Genomic DNA, 25,749 nt, shown 5'->3' with positions numbered 1-25,749 from the left:
GGAACAAGTTAAGTGAAAAGGAAATGGATGCCAAAACCATCAGTAGTTTCCAAGCGTTGCATGACAAAGAAAACTGGGAAGACGCAACACCACGAGCCTTTAACTACATTTAGGTAATCACACACATGTCTACATTCTTGGTTTCATGCCTGTTGAATCACTCAGTTGATGCTCATAAAGGACAACTTGCTCGCTTTTTCCTCCCTCCCTCACACTCAAGACACTTGTTGCATGTAGGCATCTAATCTTCAGGACAAAGCATGCAAAGTTCATAAAGCAGAGAAACATTTTACTTACCATTAAGGGCATGTCGATTCGATAGTCTTTGGTGGCAAATTGGACATTCTAAACTTTTGCTGTGAGATGATCTATGTTCTGTGAGATAAGAAAATAATAAGAACATCAAGGGTAATGAAATGCACCTTTCTGCACTCAGTCTCAGTAGCTCAGCTAGCTTATGTACTGACCATTACTGACCTTTACTGATCAGACTTTAACAACACCCGAAATCATACACGAGACTCACTGCCTGCCAAGGAGTCAAAATGAATTGACTAAAAGTCTTTGCAAAGTTCCCTTGCCCCCTATACAGTATGTGACTGGGTGCCCAAGAAAATTTAATATCAACCCAATACCAAACCAAAGTCATTTAAATGCAATGAAAAACAAGACACTCAAACTCCCTCCAAGATTTGTTTTCAAAAGTGCTTAACTACTAAAACATGACTGATAACTATTAACCACTGAACTGCGCAACGCGCCTGCAGACACTTGACAGGGGGGTGCACAACGCGCTTCCGGGATCTTATATTTTTAGCGTAGGATTCAAAACTCCCGCGGCTACATGGGATTCACATCAGCTTCCTCAGGGCTCTTGTAAACAGATGCCATTTATAAAAAAAAAAAATCGTGGGCAACATTCCCGTGTGTGAGAGCCTCAGTACCAAGTGAGCAACCAAGGTTGGCACATGCAACATGAGCTCACAGCACTGCTGTTCAGCTTGTGACCACAGCATCGCCTAATAATGTCAAAATATATATATAACTGGTATTATTTAGCCATGATAGTATTACAGAAGAGCCTGAGTATGATAATGACTGTGTACAATGTTCAAATATCAGTGAATCAATGCTATTCACAATGTTCACAGCGCTAGCCACAGCACCACAACATTATTTCGTCCATCTAGGAATCTTTAAACGACTTCTTATGTTACTCTACAAAATAAACTTGTGGTCAGTTATTCCTTTACAGGATTTAGTGACCAGGATTGTGATAGTAGCAGAATTGTGGTGATAATTAGTGCTGTGTGTTGTGTTGTGGGAGGAGGAAGTTTGGTGAGGGAGGGAAGGAGGGAGGGAGGGAGGGAATCCAGATAGCATCACTGTGTGTGGCAGCCACTCTTGTTTTGCTCACCATACTAGCTTAGTGGTTCACTATGGTGAGCACATATGTATATGGGTATATACAATATGTGTATATAATGTAATAACAGCAACAGGAATATGTTAGGAGGAGCCATTTTGATGAGGGAGGTGGCGTCGTACTCGTAGCGTCATCTGCTGGCTGCTGTGTGATTTCTCATGCAGTGTATGGTGGCCACTATGCTGTTTGGACACAATACTGGCTTACTTGCATAGTTATGGCGAATAAAACATGTAGATACGTATACATAACATGTGTAAATAGTGTAATAAAAACAATAGCAGTATGGTGGGAGGTGCATTGTTGGCGAGTAAGGTGTAAGGAGTAAGCTAGATGTTGGAGGAGTGAGGGAGAGCTGGCTAGGTGTGGCAGCTCACACTCACAGAGTTCTGAGTGTGTTGATGGTGAATGTATATAGTGTGTGACAGTGTATAGTGTGTAAGTATGTTATAAATATACATAAATGAACATGAAACATTGGATATACTGTATGAGCAATATATGTGGACACATTTGTGACACACACAACACAGTGTCTTGGGACAGTACGGATGTTCTACTGCCATAATATTGCGTACATGTTTATTATACATAGGATTGGTAAGAAAAAACAAAACAAATGTATTTGAAAATGTATGCAAAAAATGAACAAAAAATATTTGTGGCAACTGTATGTTGAAGCTGGCGGGCGACTGGCTCTGGGAGTCTACATCTCGGGCAACCACCAAATCGCGACATCACATGCCATTTTCCGGACCCCATTGCGACCAAAGTAATTACAATTTTGACTATTTTTTTTTACATATCTGTGATCAGGGAAGGGTATTTAACATTTTCAAAAACAAAAAACAAAATTTCCCAAAAATTTATTTCCTGCGCACAGGGCAGGGGAGGGAGGGGTTGCCGTATTTGGAAGGTGAGCACACAGTGGTTAAACAAGTAATCCTAGAGAATGTTCCCATCTGCCATTAGGTGGCAGTAGACCCACTTTCAAGTCTGGCAATGCAAACATCCTCATTATCCAGCCCTCATGCAAAATCTAGCTCCAAGAAAGAAGAGAGAGACAGGGCGAGGGCAAGGAGCTACCTTGGCCAAGACCAGAATACAGTACAGCATTTGGTACATTCAAGACTTATTACAGGGCTATCCACTCAGTAGCTCCTGTATATTACTCCTAATAGTACCTTGCATTTGAAAGCCTTCCACCATACAAGAAATGAACAAACAGCAGAACAAAAGCAGGCTAAGAATAACCGGGAGAAGTGAGCATCCAGAGCACACGATCCAGGGAAGAGGAAGTAGAGACCACAGATAAAGTAACACCGTACAACATTATACCGTTAAACCAACCTACCTTACCTTGTGGCTACCTAGTGGAGGTTCTGGGGATCAATGGCCCCATGGCCCGGTCTCCATACCAGACCTCCCAGTTGGTCGTTAAGTCAACCAGGCTGTTGGACACTGCTGCTCGCAGCCTGACATATGAATCACAGCCTGGTATTCTTTGGAGGTATTTATCAAGTTGTCTTTTGAACACTGTGAGAGGCCATCCAGTTATGACCCTTATGTGTAGGGGAAGAGTGTTGAAAAGTCTTGGACCCTCGATGTTGATAGAGTTCTCCCTTAGAGTATCTATTGCCAAGGACAAGCTAGAGAAAGGAGAGCACAGGCTACTAGCACCTAAGTAAAGCATCATAACCGCTTAGTCCTGATCGAGGTCACAGGCAAGGCTAAAGATGCTGTAAAAGCCATCAAAAAGCACCTCCCTCCTCGCCTCACCACTCTACCCAACTCGCTATCATCCTCACACACCTTGTCCTTCTCCAGACACACCTGGAGCATACCTGGAGTGTGTTTTGGGAGTTCTTCTGCTCCCGAAACCGGCCTGAGACCAGGCTCAACTTGTGATAACTTGGTCAAACAGGCTGTTGTTTGGAGCAGCCCGCAGGCCCACATATCCACTACATCCTGGTTGATCAGGCACTTCTTGCAAGAACTTATTTAAGTGCCTCTTGTATACATCTACCTTTGTTTCAGCAATATTTCTAATGCTTGCTCGGAGGGTGTTGAATAGCCGTGAACTCCCTGATGTTCAGAAAGTGCTCTTTGACTGTGCCCATGGCACCTTTACTCTTCACTAATTCTATTCTGCATTTCCTTCCCATACATTCCATCCCTTCCCTAAATACTCTCTCTCTCTCTACCCTTACCAGTACTCCATCCATCCTTTCCAGCCATCCATCCTTTGTACTACGGGGACCCTCTTTCCTCCCGGAAAAGGGTTCCGGTAATACAGTCGAGTTCGTTCTCGGTGCACAATCGAGAATTCCGGATTCAAATCCCAGGCAGGACAGAAATGGTTGGGAACATTTCCTTTCACCTAATGCCTCTGTTCACTTAGCAGTGAGTAGATACTCAGGAGTTAGTCAGCTTGTTGTGGGGTTGCATCCTAGGTGGGGTCAGTAATTCGGCCTATGGACTTCGATATAACTTTACCGTGTATGAATACACTCTGGCTTCCTGACCCCCGACACAATGAAATATTTAATTACTCTTTTATCCTACTCATACACCCATTTCCAGTACAGAACAACTACTGTATTGGTCCCTGCCAGCAGATGGGGTTTTTATATAGGTGAAACAAATAGCATTTTAAATGTTTGAATGTGAGGCATGCCTGTTTGTCAAGGTACAGCTCATTAATTGCAGATATACGATATGAGGCGATATGTAGATGGGTAGATTTATACATACTGTACATTGATAAATAGATACATAGGCATATATTCATATACAGACAATGAGATTGAGATTGCCTGGATGACTGACTGTGGTGTGTCAGGCAAGCAATTGCTAGAAGACTATGACATTGGCACTAGCACGGTTTCAAATAAAGTAATTTATAAAAATGCAAAAGTTGGCAATCACTGAGTCTGTCAGTATGAAGTAGATTATTTTCTTGCATTTATACAAATATTATTTATATCCCACCAAAATAATTGTTAATATGTTATTTGTGTATCTAAATATGTATAAATAAATGTATTATTACTTGCTATAAAGAAAAATCCAAAACATTTGGTGGTAAATAGTAAAAAAAAAAAATGGTGTTGAATGCAATGAAACGCCCTTTTCTGGGTGAGACCCAGAGGCTCCCCGGAGCTATTTAGTCTGATTTTGCTAATATTAGACTTTTGCTATCAGCGTGAATAGAGTTCTTAGGTCTACTGGGAACCACGAGCCAGAACTTGGCCCCCCCCTCAGAGAGGCACGAGGAGAGATGGCCTATAGAAACCCCCCATGTGGTTGGAAGCATTCTATACTTGCCACCGACCGGGTCAAGCACCCAGAAAGGTAAGCATCTTAAAACAAACCCCCGTTCTGGTTAAGAAATTGCTACTGAGAGCCGAACTAGTGGACTGAACTCCCCAGACAAAAACGAGCAAGACCTCACCATGTCGTTTCGCCGCCATCTGTGCAGCTCCCCCCTCTCCGGGAAGGGGGGAGCTGCACAAACCCTGGAACAACCTCCAAGTGACCCGGGAGGCCCCCAGAAACAGGCAAAGACAGGACCACAGCTGAAGGAGAGACTCTGCAGGGAGAGACAAAGAAGCGGTCCGAGAATCCCAAACAAGATCCAGCCAAGGGGTCTGGATCTGGTTCCCTCCCAGGTTCCCTCCCGAACCTGGGAGGGAACCAAATGGGACTTCCTCCAGTTCACCAAGAACCTGAACCCAGCGAGCTGGGAAAGAACCAAATCCTTTGGGAGCAGACAAACGGACCGGCTGGGAGCCCAAACCAGCCAGTTGCTGAGGTAGGCCAACACCCGAACACCTAACAGACGCAGACGGGTCACCACGACCTGAGTAAGGTGTGTGAAAACGCGAGGTGCCAGGTTCAACCTGAACGACAGACAACGAAAGCAGTATTTCTGATGCCCCACAACAAAACCGAGACAGTCCCTGAACCCTGGATAAATCAGGACGTGCCAATACGCATCCCGGAGGTCCAGGGACGCTATCCAAATGCTCGGCTCCAACAGAAACAAAGCGCAAACCTGGGACAGAGTAGTCATCCAAAAGAAGGGGCAATGAACCCAGGGGTTCAAATGGGACAAGTCCAGAATGAACTGCGGGTCTGCACAGTCCCGTTTCAGGACTGGGAACAGATGGAAAACCCATCTGAGAGACGCACCCACTCCAAGATGACCCAACAGAGCACAGGAGAAGAGGCCTGCCTCGTGAGCCCCGAGCCCCCCGAAGGAGGCTGGCTACCCAACACCACTGTAGACCATCAGAAACAATCCGAAAGGCCCACAAATCGTGGGACAAGGCGTGAGCGAACAGAGCAAGCTTCCCACCATCGCCCCCATCAATGGGACAAACCTCAAAAGTGCTGACACCCCTTACGAGAACCCGAGCCCTGCACAGAGCGAACACCGCACCAACCAGACGAGGACAGGTCTGATGGTGGCGCCGGCTTCGAAACTGGCACTAGTGACTTACCACGACGAGCGGAACCCTGAGCCCTGACACAACCTCTCTGGGAAAGTCCCCCTCCTGGACCCCCAGAGAACCAACAAGTCGGACATCGGATGACAACTAGCCAAAGATGCCTGCAGATACTGTGCTATCACAGACTCAGCAAACAGCAAGAGACAAAAAGGCGAAGACATTCTAAGAGCCAGGGTCCAAACAGATTCCAAGGAAGAAGCAAGCACCTCCTGCTGGCACGTGAGCCGGGAGGCATAAAACAGTGACTCCGCATCCCACAGGATCAGCGCAAACAACTTCAACAAGACAGACAACTCACGCCGCTGAGCCCAAGGCGCAAGATCCAGGAACGGCCCCAAGCGCCTCCACATCTTCTTCAAGCCAGTCCACATACAGCTCTAGGAGGGGAAAAGAAACACAAGGCCGAGGCCAGCAGGTCACGAGCACACAAGTCCTCAGTAACCAGCGCAACCAAAAGGGAGGAACCCTGCACATGAAGCTGCACGACGCCCACATCCCGAATGGGCGTGAATCGTTGGACCACCGTCAACGATTCACGCCACTCAAGTGCAGAACGATAGAAAGTATGCCAAGCCTCCAAAGCAAAAACAAGACTGTCTTCCTGAGTCGCCAGCCAGGACGACTCAGAAACCTCGTAACGAATGCAGTAGGGAAACGAAGACCCAAACCTGAACATAGATGCATCCATAATAGAGGAGTAATCTAGGTCGCACAGGAGGTAAGCCGCAAAGGCCTCCCGCAGGAGGCGGGATGCGGGAAGCCGAAAGCCTCCGCAAAAACTGGATTGAAGCACCCGAAGGGACATGGAACTGAACCCAGGGAGGGGCAAACTCCAAATCCAATTCGTACGCAGAGGAGAGAAAAGAAAACCCCACTCCTTGTAACAGTAAGCTATGCTCAGAGGGTAGAAAAACCCAGGCAGGGTCCAATAAGCCCAAGGCTCCCAAGTCAGCCCCTTCCCCACCCCGAGAACCACCACACCAGGCCCCAGCGCTGTGTCATCTCCCAAAGCCCCGGCCTCAAAAAAAAAAAAAAAAAAAAGCCGGCACAGTGTAGAAGCCAAAAGAAAGGGGGCCCACTGGTCAGACCCAGATGCTTCGGCAGGGAGGAAAGACTCGAATGAGTCCGTCACCAACCTGGAAGGGAAATTCCCCAAGACCACCCGAGTCTGAACACACCTAAACCCTATCCCAACCCCGGAACCCTCAGACATTTCGGAGCCAGAAGCAGGGGGGGGGGCGGGGGATCAGACCGAACCACAGCAGAGGAAAAACAAGGGAGGGGGTGCATACTGAACCAAGGCCGAAGCGACCAACACCCCCAAGTCCGGGTCCTTATAACCAAAACGAAGCAGCCTCGGGGCTTCTGGTTCAGCATCCAACCGAGCACGTTGCAACAACCTAAACCTAACGAGCAATGCCTGTGCCGCCTGTACCCGTATATAGTCATCAGTAGACTGGATAAACTGAGTCACCAGCAAGCAACAAAACTCGCAGGACTCTGGGTCGAAAGTATTACCGACCCAGAAGGCAGCGTGACGGAGGCAAAAACAATTAGAGTCACCTGGAGACAAGGGGACAGAGCAACACTCAAACTTGCATAAAACTCGGGGGAACTCGGGGGTCACATCCATCAGACCCACACGTGGGGATTCCCAGGGTCCTGAGACGGAACTCTCACTCAGGAAAACCCAGGCAGGGTACTGCTAACTGGCGCCCAAGTCTACCAGCAACTTTCTAAGTAGCTGAACTCCTGGGAAGTGTACACTCACAGGGACCTAGCAGGGGGTACCGCCAGAACAGAGAAAGGTATGCTATACACACCGGGGGCAACAACCAAAGGCAAACCCTCCCCCCCTACCAGGCAGAAAAAGAAAAAGAAAACCCTGCAAGAGGACAGCGTACCCATGCGGAACAGAGTTGGTTGCTATGAGAGGTGAAAACTAGCTGTGTAGTACCCTGCACCCCTACCAGTGCAAACTGCCTCTTACTCTAAAGTAAACAAGGATGCCAGAACACCGCAGCACACAAAGGGTGGCCGAATGCCGAGCAGCAAACGACCAAGCAGAGGCAGAACCCAAGGAACTTGTGGAAGGAGGGCCCCAAGCCCCAAGGGCAGTACTTACCAGGCACTTAGGGAAGGGAAACCCTTGGCGTATGCATCCCGAGTACTGAAGAATTTCTCCTGGCTCGCACACCTTCAATAGGACAGTCACCACACCGCACAGGCACAGAGCTGAGAACCAATTCAGGAGCCAGAGCATATGGTTTCCGCCTAGAGCACTAGCCTTAGAACCGGAGTCTTGGGTAGCCGGTGCGAGTTTTCTAGGAAGGCTTCCCTTTTTTAATTTATTTAAGTGTCCTAGAAGTGTAATCAGGTTCGCTCTTGATTCACAATCGGGAATTCCGAATTTGAATCCCAGGCGAGATAGAAATGGTTGGGTGCGTTTCCAATCACCTAATGTGACTGTTCGCCTAGCAATAAATAGGCAACCAGGAGTTAGTCAGCTTGTTATGGGGTTGTATCCTGGGGAGGGTCAGTAGTTTGACCTTGGTGTGGAACCTTGATACAAGCCTAACATGTATACAGTGCATACACTGGCTGCCTGTCCCCACGACAAAATGACATTATTATTATATAGCTTTCTTTTTCCAATAAAGTTTTTCAGTTCCAGGGTTAACCACTTTGGGCTATTATTATTGGACCTAATTAATTTAGGAGGCATACTATGTCTCTAGTCTTCAATTATAATTTGCATATACATTATTATCCACCTATTTTAAACACTCATCCATGATTCTGTTATTGCAATAATAGTTATGGTTTCTGTGAACACAAGTGCACTTAATTCATCTATTTTATTTTCAATACTGCTGCTATTTGTGCAATAATTCGAATATTGTATATTAGCAAAATATTGTTTAACTTAAGTGGAAACACTTGACAGCTTAGTATAAAAGTATTGTGGTACTGTTTACACTAGAATTAAAAACAATCATCTGCCTTATCTGGAAAAACCATGTTAAAGTAAACAAAACACAAAATATACTTACTGTACAAAGCTAAAGCTGTTCGACACTGCTTAGGACACTTTTCACACTGGTAAGCTGTTTCTGTCTTGCCCGTTACTTCATTTTTATAAACTTTCCTAAATTTACTCATGTTTGGCACCAGAATTGGATCAGCAGATATCATCAGATGAACCGACTGTACCTATAAATGCAATAAATGTGAAAATTGCAACAATTCACAATGCATCACAATTACCTATTTCAATGTCTTTACAGTTAAAATTTAACTTGAGAATGTTCATGAACATAAATATATTATAAAACACAAATGATATAACGTTTTCTAATGTAAAGAAATAGAGTTAATAACAACTTTCCTGTTTCAGATAAAACAGAAAATATTGGAGCAATTGTAATGATGTAGATAATTCTATGAGATGAGATAACACACCACATGACAGCTTACAGGGCTCATTTAGGCTTCATGAACAAATAAGCTAAGATGAATAATAATAAACTAAAGTACAAATATATCATCACCTATATATTATATTGAAACAAGTTTATCATGGGCAAATAAATGGGTATGCAACACCTTAAGCCAGTATTATTTGCTGATGAAATTATTTTCTAAAATGCTAACTTACACAGTGAACCCTGAATTAAAAGAAAAACAGTGTTGAATGTAATGAAATGCCTCTTTCTGGATTAGCCCCAGAGGTTCCCTGAAATGATCTCACTGTTCAAATTAGCCCCAGTGGCTCCCTGATATGATCTCACTGAGATGGCTCCTAACTACTAGATCGCATCAGCTGTATGTAGAGTTCTCTTTGGCCCAATGGGGACCAGCACCAGAACCTGGCCCCATCACAGAGGCACAAGGAGCAGGTGACATTCTGCCACCTTACTGGAAAGCATCCAGAAAAGAAGAATCTGAGCTACATGAAAAGACAAGCTCCAAAGGGGCAGGACCAAAGCAAACCCTTACAGTTCAGGATATGAACCACCAGGGGCAGTCAGAACAGAGTTAGAGAACAGAACCCAGAGGAAGCTAAATTCTCTACAGGTCCTGCTATACAGTCGCAAACTTACAAACTGAGCTGTGCTCGATGCAACAGCCAGAACCCGCTGACCCTGGGAGGCCTGGTGAGCACTGGTCACGAAGCCGCAACCCAGAGCTAAAGCATCTATGAAGACATTGAACAACAGGAGAGGACAGTGCCATGGAATCAGTTCCTGAAAAACGTTAAGAGGAAGCTGGCAAAGCATGAGCCTATGAAGAGTGGGCTGGGCCTATGCATGACTGTCCCAACAGTAGTGAAAAAGGCAAACCTGGAGAAACCAGTATAGCGCCCAAACCATGTACAAAGGAAGTACTGTACAAGTAAAGTTCAGGCTCCTGCACAAATGCTCATCCAACTGAGTCACCTGGGGTCTATCCAACACCAGATGAAGATGATACTGCAGGTGGACCCAAGTCACAGAAGGCAGGGATGAACATCAACTAAGAGTCCCAAACTAGGCCCAGTCCCAGAGTCCAAACATCACAATTATTGTACACAGAGGAAGGTAGGACTCCTGACATAAAAGCCTCAAACCAAGGAAAAGGGGAAAGGACCAACCCACCCTACTGAAGGCCAATGGATATGATCTCAAAGGCCCAAAAATCATGGGACCAGGAGCTGGTGAAATGGGCCCTCCCAACAATGCAGTCAAAGGGATGAAACATGAAAGAACCCTGAGTGGTGCTACCTTTCATGATACAGAATGGTTATGACAAGCAGAAGAGGCAACTGCCGAAAGAAGCACAAGGGCCTGAGAATCTAACTATGCCAAGTATCTACCCTGACCACCAGCCTGGTCAGGGGTCCCAATCCCACTGCATTGCCTCCAAAAGGAGGGGGGGGGCAAAACTCCAATAAAACAACACCTGACATAGGATGACAGGCAGCAACAGCAGCTGAAATATCTTCAGTGACACCATACTTAGGAAAGAGAAGCCAAAAAAAGGGAAGCACACAAATGGAATAGGGTCTAGGCCAAATCACAAGCCCAGGCCTGCCCACCCTGGTGACTCAAAATGAGATAAGCAGAATGTTGCCACCACCTCCCAAAAAATAAAGTTGAGGAACTCGGAGCAAGGTCATCGAAACGAGCATTGTAGGCAACAAAGCTCCTATGCCCAGGACCGAAGCAAGTGAATCCACATCACATGGAACTTGTGATACCCATCAGCAAGTGGGTATGAAACATGTGATCTGCAAATAAGGGCACCAGAAGCACAGGCAGCTAGCTACAGATGGACCTGCCACGAGCTTACATGATCAAAAGGACCCACAACAAGTCCCAAGGAAAAGAGAAGGGTTGTCAGCAGCTAGGTAGAATACGGGTTCTTATATCGCAGCCGTGAAGCCAAAGCAAACCCATACAAGAATGAGGATGGGATCATCAAGAAAGCAAGACCTGAATCCTGCAGAAGGCATAAAAACAGGTCTGCAGGAACCACAGATGGTGCAATGCATGATGAAGGGAACCTCTGGAAATAATGTGTCTGAAGTGGTGAATACCACATGGAATCAAACCCTGGAGTTTTTGTTTTTGAGGCCACACACTGTGGCCAGCCAAGGAAACTGGCTCATACAATGAAGGGGGGAGAGGAAACCCACCCCCTGGAGCAAAATATCCTCTGCTGAATGAACGAAGTGAAGTCCAATAAGTGAAGATCACCTACGGACCTTCCTCAGGCTCTTGCCCTCTCCCTTCCCAACATTGGAGGACAGACATGAAACCCCAGGGAAGAAGTTGTATTCCACAATCAATGCCTAGAATAGAAAGGCATTGTTCCAAGCAGAAGGAGCGGAGTGAGTGGTTGTGAAAGCGAAAGCTCCACATCATTGGCAGGAAATGCCCGAAACGCTTTGCGTAATAGTGGCTTTAGGCATTGTATGTACTAGCTCTACCTATAAGTCAAACAATTCTTGTAAATATTTATTGTATGTATGTACCTTACCTAAATAAAATTGTATTGTATTGTATTGAAAAGACAGCTCACCTGCCTCTGTTGTTGAACTGGGAAGGACTACTTCCAGAGATTGCCAAGCTACATCCTGAGCAAAACCCTGCCCTGACTCCAAAACCCTTAAAACATTTCAAAGCTGGAAGAAGGGATGGTGGGTAGAGGCAGGGGGTGCCACACCTTTTGGGGGAAGGAAGAGGTTGGGCAGACTGATGGAGGTGGAGTTCCCCAACACCCCCAAAGCCAGGATTCTAAACACCATAAGGGAGCATTCAAACAAGCACCATGCAACAAACTCCAAATACCAGAAAATCGTGCCTGTAAAGTGGCAGCTGCCTGGTAAGCACTTAATGAGAAGTAGGCTTAGAAAAAATGGAAACCTAATGTGTGCATATGTTATAGGACTCCAGGTCGAAGGTGTTATCGACCCAACAGGCAGCATGGAGGAGACAGAGAGTGTGATCATTGGCCAGTAGCAGGTCTGATGAGCACACTTGAAACTCGTACATAGTGAGTGCAGATTTAATGGGGTCAATCCATCATGAACCATACCATATACCTGCAGGGAAATTGCCAGGGCCTAAAGATAACTAGCCATAAAGGACACCCAGACACTAGGAACACTCGCCAAAAGAACAGACACTGAACACAGTTGAGAACATGGCTATGAAGGGTGTCTGTAACATACCATAAAACAAGTTGCAAGCACCTTAGTGCATCCCACTCACAACCAATTAGGACAACCCCCTAATTAGGACAACCCAACCTAGGCCCCAGCTAAAGGCCTACACAGAGGAATCGATGACTCTTGTATTGCCCAGACAAGGTTCTTCACTATGGTTGCTAGATCTCTCAGGGGCAAATTTCCGAACACACGAGAGAACTCACTCAGTGCAGGGTCATCCTGAGCACACACAGCATAAAAAGTGCCAAGTCCATGCAAAACTGTCAGGAAAGAAATACATTCATCTGAAGCAAATACTAAAAGAAAAATATGATGTACAATCAAGTGGCTCCACATCCACACAACAAAGTACAAAGGATGGCTGGCACTTAGCTGAGAAGCAGTGGGACCTGCTGCAACATTTTGACCCCAAGGAAGCACACTACAGTTATCAACCACATAAGTTACAGCACTGATCTTGGAGTTGGTTATTAGCTGAAGGCTCTGGGCTGCCTGGTAGCAGCCATTGGTACTAATGGGATTGACCTAGCGTTGCGTGAGTCACTTGTTCTGAATGAATCATTTGTTAAGTCATTTAGCCATTTCAGGGCTTCATTTTCTTTGCACCTTACAGTTGTATGTAAAGCTTCATTAACTTTCTGGATGCTTTCCCAGTTAAGGTGATGATGATAATCTTCTATTCTGTGCCTCTGTGAGAGGGCCAAGTTCTGGCTCTAGTCCCCTGCTAGGGACCAGACTCTCCACAACTGACATGGCCCAGTTGTGTAGAGCCATCTTGGTGAGAGAGCTTTAGTAAACCACTTCCAGAAAAGTCCACTTGTGACCACAAACTTAACCTTAACATTAAAACATTCAGTGTTGAATGTAATGAAATGCCTCTTTCTGGAGGGTGCTTGGTAGCTCCTTGTTGCTAGCTGCCTAGGCATCTCTACAAATATCATGTCACACCAGGTTCCTACAAATTACTAAAATCTTACCAGAGACCAGAGGCCAAAACCTGGTTCACTCAATGCGGCCAGAGAGCAGAGAATGCTAGATAACAACCAAGAAAATTGCTACCAAAAATGTAAAGCGTGACAAAACAGGCAACAGTAAGGTAAATCTAAACAATGTGAAAATGAGACACACAGGCCATTCACCTGCCAATTCCAACTTCCCATCAGTCATGAACTGGCAAAGGACAACTGATGCACCTGGAAAAGTGAAGTTTTGGGTAGATAACAGATTCCAAAGCTTCCTCACCTCAGAGTGTATCAGATTCTGGTCCTCACACCATTAAAGATTATGATGGGGTTTGGAGACCTGAAGCACTTCTTAAGGCGTGGCTACACCATCACATATTTTTGGGGAAGATACCGAGAGATCCTACCAGAAAATGTTTCAAAATGTATTGTACCTGTAAATACTGTACCTATAATGCTAAATACCTGTACATTACATAAAAAATAAACAACTGATGTCCTTAAGAATATACTCAGTATGTACCTCATTAGGATCATTGATTTTAATTTTGTCCTCCCTTTCTACTTCCTGACCATCTGTTGTCAATTCTTGCTTTATCACAGTCTTCATATTCTGCTCTTCATAGTTTATCCTTGTCTCACCATTTTTCCTCTCGTCTTTTACTCTCTTTGCAATAACGGGTGTTCGTGGTTGCTGGATATTTCTCTTCCAGTCTACATTAATAAAAAGAATATTTTTTATGTTAATAATATTTCCATGAAAATCTAGACAATTTTATTAAATATATTAGCACATTAATTATTTAAATTTTTTGTGGACAGTTCCTGTATATGAAAAGAAAACCAGCATTTCCTTAGTTTTACCTACTTACCATTAATTAAGCAAAATTTACTTTCAGTTGATGATTCTTCTCCGGGAAGAAGCTGCCGTGCTGCACAGTGCTATAAAAACAGTTGTAGTAATAAAAGTATTTTTATTTTATAAAATAATAATTAGATATTAAAGAAAATAATTATTAATAATCTCCACTCCTTGCATTATTATATTACAATTTATCTCCAATAATGTTAGATGCATTTTACTTTAAATGTTTGGACCTAGCTCGTAACCAAAGACAAATATTTTATCTAGTTGGGATGCAAGTGAGAGTATGATTATGAGAAATTAGAAAGATGCTCTGGTGTTTGAAAGCATGAATCAGAACAAAATATTTAAAGCAACTACTGTACTTATTGTACTATTAGCCCCTATTAACTGCCCTCCTCTTATGCACATATAATGCTTAGAGTTTATTTTAACTACAGTATTGCAATGCTAAAATTTTGCCAAAATTTCATAATATTAAGGTAGAGTCATCAATTGTTGGATGACATTAGTTACCTTGACAAAGCAAAACTAATGCTTAAAGCATGGCATGTAAAAATCAGCAGCAAATGTAATGAAACTTTTATTTCTGGTGGATCCTTGGCGGGTCCTTGGTGCTTGCAGCTTGGCAAGCTTCACCTAATTCAATCCATGCCAGACACTTGCAAGCCATGTATAAGCTTACCAGGAACACAAGACCAAAACCAGCCACCCCCCCATCCCCCATGGAAGAGAAGGGAGGTCAGGGAATCTGCCAATATTAGGCAAATATGGGATATCAGGAAAAGCTAATGGAACATGTAAATATCAACACTCGAGAAACTGCAGAAATATTCTAAATAGAGGTACATGTCGACCTGAAATTTGCAGAGTGTATGAACTCCTAGAATTCTATATTTATCATGAACTGCAAAAGGCCAGCGTTGAATGTAATGAAACGCCATTTATTGGGCGAGTCCCGGAGGCTCCCCAGAGCTATCCAGGCTGAATAGATATGTATAACTTTCTGGTATCAGTCAATGTGAATGGAGTTCTTACCTACCGGGGACCATGAGCCAGAACCTGGCCCCCTCAAGAGGCATGAGGAACAATGGCCTATAGAAACCCCCGTATTGTTGGGAGCATTCTATATCTGCCATTGACTGGATCTGGCACCCAGAAAGGTAGGCACCCCAAAACAACAACTATTCTGGTGAAACTATTTCTACCGAAAGCCGAATGAATGGACAGAACTCCCCAAATGAAAATTAGCAAACAAGCATGACGTCATCATGTCGCTGCTCTGCTTTCTGTGCAACCCCCCCCCCCCCCACTCCCCAGGAGTGGGAAGGGGGGAGCCCCAGACCCCCATGCCGGCGATCCACCCTGCAGTTCTTAGGCTGGATGTCGAAACATGTGAAAACACCGCTGACCGGAGGGAGGGACGGATGATGGAGAGCCTCCGGGACTCACCCAAAAAATGGCGTTTCATTACAATCAATGCTGGTTTTCTACCGGGAGCCCTGTCCGCTCCCCGGAGCTAACTACCCAAAGACAAGGAAAAACAGGGACTTACCTAGGCGGCAGTCAGTCCTATCTCCTCAACGCAAAACTGAGACAACTGGCTGCAACCGCCGACCCAATGCAATGCAGGTCCTATGAGATCCAGACACATTGACAAGGAAGCGAGTGGCCAGGACCTTGTTCGACCTCCAAAAACCCCGCTCCCGAATGTCAACCCAAGACATGTTGCCAAAGACGGCAGCCAAAGCAGCAAACTTACGCATGTCGTGGGCACAAGGATACACCGCAGGATTAATAATCCTGCGGATGACCCGGGAGACCCGAGCCCGGGAACAGGGAAGAAGGGAAACCGAATCAACCCACAGCACATTCCCAGCCACCGAAGCCATGGTGCGTAAATAACCGAGGAGAGCCACAACCGGACACAAGACACGATGCATCCCCGGCCTGATCAACCAAGCACCAAACCCAAAGACCCCCTCCAGAAAGCTGCAGTCCCCTTTTTCTCCAGAAAAGAAGGAAACGGCTGCAACCAAACAAACCTACCACCAGGACCTAAAGAGTAGAAACCCCCTGCGCCAGAGGAGAGCAAGAAGCTCCCCAAGCTGATGCCCAGAGGCCAATGCCAACAGGAAAAGAACCTTGGAAAAACAATCCCGAACTGAAGGGGCCACCACAAACTGAGATGAAGAGAGGAAAGAGAGCACTTGGTCCAAAGACCAGGAGGGCTCAGGTGATGCATGAGCAGGTCGAAGGTGAAACAACGCACGAGACAACTTGCGAAACAGAGCAGACGTAACATCAATACCAAACGCAAGCTGGAGCGGCTCCCAGCACCACACAACAGAAGGCGACAATATTCGGCACAAGATGATGGTCCTGAAACAACCACAACAGTAAGGACAAAACATCCCTATCAGAGACCAAAGCATACCTACGCAGTGATAGGAAAAACCGGAAGGACCGCCAAGAAACCTCATACTGCCGCCGAGACGAAACATGCAGATGGGAGACCGACAATGAAGCCACCTGCACCCCATACAAATGCTGATAGACTTCTTCTGACTGATAGACTGAAGACAGACTGACTTCTGATAAGAGCCATAAAGACCAGATGCAAAAATTCAAGAACAGTGAACCAGTCTCGTAAGAGACAGCAGCGATCTCCTGAAAGAAGCAGAGCCGTGGGAAGACACTCGGGTTCAGACACGAAGCAAGCAGCGCCTGAAACCAAGGCTACTCCGGCCACCAAGGGGCCAAGAAGACTACTCTCCCCTAGTAAGTCTCTAAGCGAGCCAGGACCTGGAGCAACAGCTGAACCAGGGGAAAGAGGTACAGGTAACCCCATCTTGCCCAGTCCTGCCTGAAAGCATCAACCCCGACGGCCTTGCAGTCAAGAAAGAGCGCCACATACTGTATACCGGGAGACGCCTCGACGACGCCGATGCAGAGAGATCCACTTCCAGAGGCCTGAACATCCGCAGAGCCAATGGAACGAGTCAGTCGGGGTCGATCGTCCATTGTGTGGACAGAGGAATGAACCGGAACAGGCCGTCCACCAGGATATTGGACACCCCCCGAACGTAAACCGCCAGGAGAGCCAACCACGAAAACTCAGCAGACGAGTCACCTGAATTTGCTTTATTTGCATTTGTTATTTAGATTGGAAATTAATTAAATTTAACAAAAATTAAAGTGTATTTCCATCCCAAGGTGAATTTCCACATTTGTGACATGTTGACTCACGGACAAAATAATAATCACATCACTTATTCAGCATTTCTTAAATGTGTTTTAAATCATGAAAAACTTCCGATCCAGCATTATGAACATTGGAAAATTGTTCTCTATAATTTGATGTAAAATATTAGGGCGTAAAATGACGTCAATATCGTCTCATTAATGAACGAGATGAATTAAATAGCGTGACTAATTTCCTGGATGTTCATCATGAGGAGGAGAACGAGTCACTTGCACACAAAGTCTCATGACGACACGAGTTCGATCTGATCCCTACTGAAGCAAGCCGACTAGCGTCGTCCAATATTTGGGTCATCCGATGTCTCACATCACCTAAACTTTGCTGCTAGCTCCACACTATAAGGGATATTGTGTCCAGTCGGATACTAACATTCTATTGGTATTTATGGCCATATTTACTTGTGATAGAATAGGTCGGCCATTATGCCGCAGGAGAATTTAAACATCCAGAGTAAGTTTAGGTCAAATAGGCAGTTAATCTTTTCATTTGAGATTAACTGGGAAAATATTAGCACTGCAGGAGTTACATTGTATGTTATCCGCAGAGTGGAGAGAAGCAACCGGGAACCAGCCGCTTCAACTTATGGTTTACACGTGGGCTCGACACCCCAACTAGGAGGCAAGAATTTGGACTGACTCTCGACAAGTTCCTCTACTGTTACATATGCAAACCTACTCGGCAGCTAAGCCCTCCAAACCTATTCATTGATAACTGCAGTTAGTTTACTAACTTTATAGAAAATATTATTACCATGATTTACTAACCTCATGATTACATAATATTATAAGGTGGATTTAACAATATTAAATCAACCTCCCAAAAATTTTGTAAGTGGTAACATCTAGCAGGTATATAAATCATTCATATAGTCCACTCTTTACAGTCCACTCAATAATAACTAATCTTAATACAGTATAACTAAACACCTCCTGGGAAATTCCCACAGACTCCCTCCGGAAAGCAGCAGTTTCATTCTTCGCCAGAAAAGAAGGAGACAGCAGCAAATGAACAAAACGACCACCAGGACCGAAAGAGCACAAACCCCTGCACCGGAGGAGAGCATCAAGCTCCCTGACCTGACCCTCAGAGGCCAATGCCAACAAGAAGAACGCCTTAGATAAACAGTCCTGAACTAAAGGGGCCACCACAAACCTTGGAGAACAGAGAAAAGAGAGCACCTGGTCCAAAGACCAAGACAGCTCAGGCAGCACATGAGCAGGCCAGAGGTGAAACAATGCCCAAGAAAGCTTGTGGAATGGAGCAGAAGTGATATCCACCCCGAACACAAGCTGAAGCGGCTCCACCAGCAACGCATGATACTAGGCGGCAGTATTCGGCATAAGATGATAGTCCTGAAACAACCAAGAGGGGAAAGGACAAAACAATCTGATCAGAAATCGAAGACAACCTATGAAGAGTCAAGAAGTGCTGAAAGGACCGCCAGAAAACTTCATACTGCCGCTGAGATGAGACTCGCAGGTAGGACACCATTAATGAAGCACCTGATCGTTATACAAGTGGTGATAAACCCAGGTCAAAAAGACCAGATACAAAGATCAGACGAAAAGATCAAACCAGCCATGTATTAGATCGGATCAAGGAAGACCCTTGGATTAGGGCAACTAGCAAGCATTGCCTGAAACCAAGGCTGGGCCGGCCACCAAGAGGGCCAACAAGACTACTCTCCCCTAGTAAGTCTCCAAGTGAACCAGGACCTAGAGCAACAACCAAAGCAGGAGGAAGAGGTACAGATAACCCCAACCTGTACTCTATAATTGTTCTGGTCGACTCGGCCAGTCCAGTCGGAAGGCATTGACCCCAACGGCCTCGCAGTTGGGGAAGGATGCAGTATGCACCAAAAGACATCTCGACCAAGCCAACGCAAAGAGATCCATCTCCGGGCGCCCAAACGTCCGGCTGAGCCAACGGAACGAATCCCTTCCATAGACAGGGAAATGAACTGGGACAGGCCATCTGCCAGGTCGTTGGACACCCCCCCTGGATATGAACTGCCAGGAGAACCAAACACCAAGAACTCAGCAGACGAGTCACCCGAAGCGACCAGCTCCAAAGAGCCAAGACCACAATGAACCCCCTCGGTTCAGCCAATGAATCACCAAGAAGCAGTCCGAATGGAGCCGAATCATCATTCCACGAGCGACATGAACCCTCCAAAGCGAAAACTACACCGCTGCAAACTCCTGCACCGTGCCACGAACCCAACGGAAAGACGGACCCTACCGATCTTGGCCGGCCTGGTGAGCATTGGTCACAAAGCCCCAGCTGAGAGATGACACATACGTGAACACATCGGGCAAGAGGCTCAGGCAAGCACCACAGCGCTGAACCCCGCAAAAAATGAACTAATGCTACCCACAGGCCAGATGAATGACTGGAAACGCCCACGAATTGTGGGACCAAGAGCAAGCAAACAGAGCGAGCCTCGCCCCCCCCCCCCACATTGCCCCATTAACAGGGTGCACCACTAAATGGCCAGCCACCGTAGAGTGATCATCATGCCAACCAGTCGATGCCGACTCCAAAGACAACATCGGCTCAGAAGCTGGCACCAATGGCCCACCTCGATCAGCATAACCTTGGCACGATCCTTCCGAGAAGACTGAGAACGGCCGCCCCGGAGAACCAACATGTCCAACATCGAAGCACAACTAGACGAAGCCGCCTGCAGAAACTGCGTGACAGCAGACTCCTCAAACCGCAACGGACAAAACAGGGACGAAAACCTAAGACCCAGGGGCCAAGCGGATTCCAAATTGTGTGTGCACAGCCTGACAACACGCAAGGCAAGAAGCAAAGAACAGAGACACCACCTCCTTCAGTATAGGCGCAAACAGCTTCAACAGCACGGCCAACGTCCGAGCCGCCGAGGACAGCACACCAAATGAAGGCCCGGCACTCAATGTCTCCACATTCTCCTCATACCAGGCCAAAGACAGCTCAAAAAGGGAAAAGAAGTTGCAAGGCCGAAGCCAAATGCCCACAGGCGCGCAAATCCTCAGCAACCAAGGATGCCGAAAGGATAGGAACCTGCACATGCAGCTGCACAAGGCAAACATCCTGAGAAAGCACAGGGACGAACGAGTACGCATTAAGGCGCTCAAACTCGACCCCTCAGGTAAACCTGCAGAAAGGTAGGAGTTTCTTGACACTCAAGCGTGCGGGTCAGACAGAACCCATGCCACGCCTCCAGTGAAAAGAATGGACAGTCTGCCAGCCAGGAAGACTCCGGAACCTCCAAACACACCCAATATGGGGAAGAAGAACCGAACTCAAATAAGGACAGATTCATCACGGAGGCGGAATCCGGGTCTCACAGGAGGTACACAGCAAGAGCTTCCCAAACCTCCCTTGGAGAGATACAAGAGGCAGAAAACCTTCGGAAGGACGGGGCCAAGGAACCCGAGGGAGCCCGGAACCGAACCCAGGGAGGAGCCAACCCCAATTCATACTCATACAGGGAAGGGGGTTAAGAAAACCCCTCCCCCTGAAACAACAAGCCCCGCGAAAAGGGCATGAACACCCAAGCGGGATCAAAAGGGGGGCCCAAGGCCCCCAGGTCGACTCCTCCCCAACCCCAAGATTCCCCCAAGTTGGGACCCGGGGCAGAGCACTCCTCCATACCTTCTACCGATGAAGAAAAAGAAGAGTCAAGGGGAAAGGCTGAAAAGAAGGGCGCTTGCTGGTGGGACCCAGAAGCTTCAGCAGGAGGAACCAGCTTGAATGCCTCCATCCCCAACCCGAATGGGGCAACCCCCGAAGCTGCCCGAGTTTCATTACCAACTAACCCTGCCCACTGCCCAGACCCCGAAACTCTCAGACGTTTGGGAGCTGGGGGGGGGGGGGGGGAGAAAAGGGTGAACGACAGGGAAGCGACTAGGGAGTGCGCACTGAACCAAAGTCGAGGCGACTAGCTCCCCCAAATCCGGGTCCCTATGACCAAAGCAGGGCATCCGGGTGGGAAACCAACCTAGCGCATTGCAGCAACCTGAACCCAGCATGCAACACAGATGCTGTCTGTACCCTAACAGCAATATCATCAGAATGGTAATGGAGAACAAGCAGAGACCACGACTCGGAACACTCTGTGTCAAAGGTGTCGTTGACCCAACAGGCAGCATGATGGAGGCATGAGAGGTGACTGTCACCCTGAGACAAGGGCACACAGGTAACCATCAAACCTGCACGAGTTGGGCTGGAACTCAGGAGATGCATCCATAGGTCCACCAAGCCCTGACAGGGTTTTGCAGGCCCTGTAGGCTGACTGCTACAGGAAGTCCGGGCAAGGTGTTGCTAAAAGGTTAAGACCCAAAGCTATCAAGGAGATCAAAACATTGAAACCCCCTGCAACGTATACAATCACGAGGAGGCCTAGCAGAGGGCCACCAAAATAATACAAGTGGAACTACTGTAAAGCTACACCAGGCAGATCCCCTCCCCATCCCCCCCACTAGGCAAGAAAACAAAAAATAATAGAACAACCCCACAAAAGTTCAACATCCCCAGAGGAAACAGGAACCGGCCACCGCATAGGTAGGCAGGCTGCACAAAATCTTGACACCCCATCCAGCACGATACCACTCCTTATCTAAGACCAAACAAGGGCCATGAAACTCCAGCTGGCCCCAAATACGGGGTAAATCCCGAGCAGCAAAAACCCCTATGGAAATGGTTTCTCAAACGCACTAGGGAAGGGAACCCCTAACATGCAAGGGCAGTATTCACAGGGCACCTAGGGAAGGATGCCCCTAAGCACATGCAGCCCCAACACTGATGAGGACACCTGGCCACCACACACAACAACACTGCAAAGGTTGCCACAAAGGCAACCAAACACCGCCTTGGAAATCGAGGCCTGAAAAGACATCCGCTTCGGACCATATTAGTGACGCGGCAGTGGAGTGTGACGTTTGCGCGTTTGCTTGTTTCCTTGGGATAGGAGGGAGTTCTGCCTTTCTTTTCGGTTTTTCATTGTACTTTTCTTACCATGTGGGGTTTGTTTTGTTATGTCTACCATTCTGAGTACCTAACCCCAGTCAATGGCAGATAAGGAAAAACCCCAACCACAGGGGGGTTTTCCAGGTTTTCTCCCTGCAATCTCTCTTGAGGGGGGCCAGGTTCTGGCTCGTGGTCCCTGGTAGGCTGAACTCCATAGACTAATGCCCCGGTCTAATATATCACAAATTAGGGGTACCCCACAGAAAAGTAACATTTGATCACATACATGAATAATGTGGCAACTGAACATATCCTTAATATGCATGCCCAGCAAAAACTCTTATGTTCAAAAATAAATTCACTATGAAGCATGAAAGTAGAGAAAACTGAAGAATATCCATTGCTAAGGCATTAAATGAGTTGGAAGATTAGTTAAAACTGGAAATTCAGTCAGTTACAGATAACAGACACTTGCAAAGACTGAGTAACATGCACACAAAAACCATTCGCTAATATATGAGCCCACTGAACAACAAAGTTTCTAAGGAGAAAATACACTTAAATTAGATATTTTTGTTTTTGCAAGTCTAGGGTAGATATGGAAATGGTTAAGAGAAATGTGAAGTAGGCAAAGTTAAGTTACCCTTCTGACATGTTAGTACAGTTCTTGGTGGTGGGTGGAGTAGTGGCTTGAATTGCTACATACCATAGTTCAGTAATTAGCAGTGTTCCTTGTCAGTCTCTTTAATGCCACTTAGCACTTGGAAGAGGTTCAAGTACTGTACTGTATAGTTAAATGACTTCTTTTTATTTTTTTTTTAAGTCATTCCAGGCTAGGCTGAGCATTCTACAGTATCTGTACTGGTGCAAAATGTTGACCTGCCCTGACTGTACATAGTGATGCCTATGGGAATTGCAGGATCTTGTCAAACAGGGTAATCGTGTCATACTTTTAATTAGGTTTAACTTTTAAAAAAAAAATTTTTGGAACAGAAAAATAAAATAAAATAAAACAAAAGTAAAACTATAAAAGGTGCCTATAGACCATTTCTATTCATTCTCACCTTATCAATTTGTGATGGTGAAGACTTACTCCACAGAGTCTGAATTTGCTTGAGTGCTGCATACCAAAATCCAGCTGCAGTTTTCTGGTCTTCAGGTTGAAGCTGGCTTGATAGATCTACAATTTCATCCAGCTGAAATATTTTTAAGTCATACACAAATAATGAACTGTCAAGATTCAGTGTTGAATGTAACAAAACACCTATTTTTGGTGGGTCCTCAGTGGCTCCCTGTTGCTAATCTCCTGGATAGCTCCACATATCAAATTGCACCAGGCCTACTGGGGGCCAGATGCTAAAACCTGGCACCATCAATGAGGTATAAAGAGCAGAAAATAACGTATCAACTCAAACCAAGGAAATAGCAATCAGAAAGGCAAAGCAAGACAAAACAGGCAGAGGCAAGGTAAACAAAGCATAAAATGAGACACTGAGTAGTTGGAACTGTAGTTCAATCACTACTTTCACTTCCTTACCACCAGTTGGAAGCACTGGGAGCTTCTGGCTCTGCCTGAGTACCCTTTCAGTCATGACTCGAAGAAATGCAAACTGATGCACCTGAAAGGGGGAAGGTAAGGTAATTATGAGGAGAAAGTGCTTGGCCATTATGACTACATAGATCCAGGATGTCACTGAGGACCCATCAGAAAGAGGTATTTTATTACATTCAACACTATTTTTCTGTGAGGGCTCCATCGTGACTCCGTTGCTATCTCTCCACAGAAAAAAAGGACATTCCAGGGGCAGAGGAGAGCAGAGGCCAGGAAATATAACAAAATCCAGTAGACAAAGCCACAAACATCTGAAGAACACAGCTCTTTGAAGAACAAAATTCTTTTGTTTAAAAATCAAGAACATCTGAAGAACAAAAGCTGGCCAGAAGTAAGCCCACTAGCTGACTAAACAGAAGGACCTTGTGGAAAAACCAAGACAACCAAGCCAGGAACAAGGATCAGGAAAAAATGGAACCACAAACATGGAACACCCCCCCCCCCCCAGAATCAAACAGAACACAGCCGACTCAACAGAGCCAGAATAGGAGAAGGAAGCCAGCAGCAAAGAAAAACTGCACACAATGGACAGAAAAAGAAAAAACCAGCATTGAATGTAATGAAATGCCATTTTCTGGGTGAGCCCCGGAGGCTTCCTGAAGTTATCCAAACTGATATGTGCTATATTAGTTTGGGGTCATCAGTCACAGGAGTCCTTATGCCTACTGGGAACCATTAGCCTGAATCTGGTTCCCTCAGAGAGGAGCAGGGAGCAATGGCCTATGAGCATATTAAATTTAAAATATGTCACAATTGCCATTGATCATGGTGGGCACCCAGAAAGATCGGCAAAACAAAACAGACTTCATGCTGGTGAAAAATACAACCTACGTTCGAACATAGCAAAAGAACTCCCCCAGAAAGAAAACAAACAAGCAACAATTCATCCAATTAGCATGCCTGTTTGTTAGTGCTACCCGCTCTCCAGTTCTTGAACGATGAAGACTGCCGACCAGAGGGAGGGAGGGAGGGAGGGTGTCAGGCTGCTTCCGGGGCTTGCCCAGATAATGGCATTTCATTACAATCAACACAGATTTTATGTGGGGAACCCCATCGGTTCCCTGAAACTAACTACCCACAGATAAGTAAAAAAACAGGGACTTATCCGGGAGGTGGCAGCACTGCAGGTCTCAAGTCAAAGAAGAGACTGACGGACGTGACAGTCTCCCCAACACAACACAAAGTCAGAGAGGGCCTGGGACGTTCATGAGATACCTGGTGGCCAGGACCCTATTCACTCTCCAAAATCCCCATGCCCTAATGTCGACCAAAGACGTGTTACCAAAGACAGCAGCAAGAGCAACATACTTCCTCACATCATGGACACAAGGGTAGACCACAGGCTGGCTAGACCTAATGACACCGCAGACAACCTGAGAGATACAAGCCCTGGAACAGGAAACCTGGGAAACCGAATCCACCCAGAACATGTCCACT

The 25,749-nt window shown here is 46.1% G+C and overlaps 1 protein-coding gene across 13 annotated transcripts in view; it reads right to left on the bottom strand.

Moving 5' to 3' along the window:
- LOC123766903 (zinc finger protein 557) overlaps positions 1-25,749 on the bottom strand; it is a 143,843-nt gene that overhangs the window by 105,691 nt on the left and 12,403 nt on the right. For 8 of the 13 annotated variants that reach the window (XR_011223327.1, XR_011223325.1, XR_011223328.1 and 5 more), the window contains exons 2-6: positions 23,765-23,896; positions 14,487-14,556; positions 14,138-14,328; positions 8,994-9,153; positions 298-375 (exon numbers count right to left, since the gene is read on the bottom strand). Coding sequence is in view for 5 of the 13 variants with exons in the window: in XM_069307466.1 (XP_069163567.1) it covers positions 298-375; positions 8,994-9,153; positions 14,138-14,328; positions 14,487-14,556; positions 23,765-23,896 (631 nt within the window). In the remaining 8 variants the exon portion in view is untranslated. Of the gene's footprint in view, positions 1-297; positions 376-8,993; positions 9,154-14,137; positions 14,329-14,486; positions 14,557-23,764; positions 23,897-24,237; positions 24,320-25,749 lie in introns of all 13 variants that reach the window. The other 5 variants (XR_011223329.1, XM_069307468.1, XR_011223330.1 and 2 more) reach the window with 3 other exon arrangements.

This window comes from Procambarus clarkii, chromosome 60 (genome assembly GCF_040958095.1).
Source record: "Procambarus clarkii isolate CNS0578487 chromosome 60, FALCON_Pclarkii_2.0, whole genome shotgun sequence".
NCBI lineage: Eukaryota > Metazoa > Arthropoda > Malacostraca > Decapoda > Cambaridae > Procambarus > Procambarus clarkii.
Note: the sequence above shows the minus strand (reverse complement) of the source record. Positions and strands in the feature narration are given on the sequence as shown.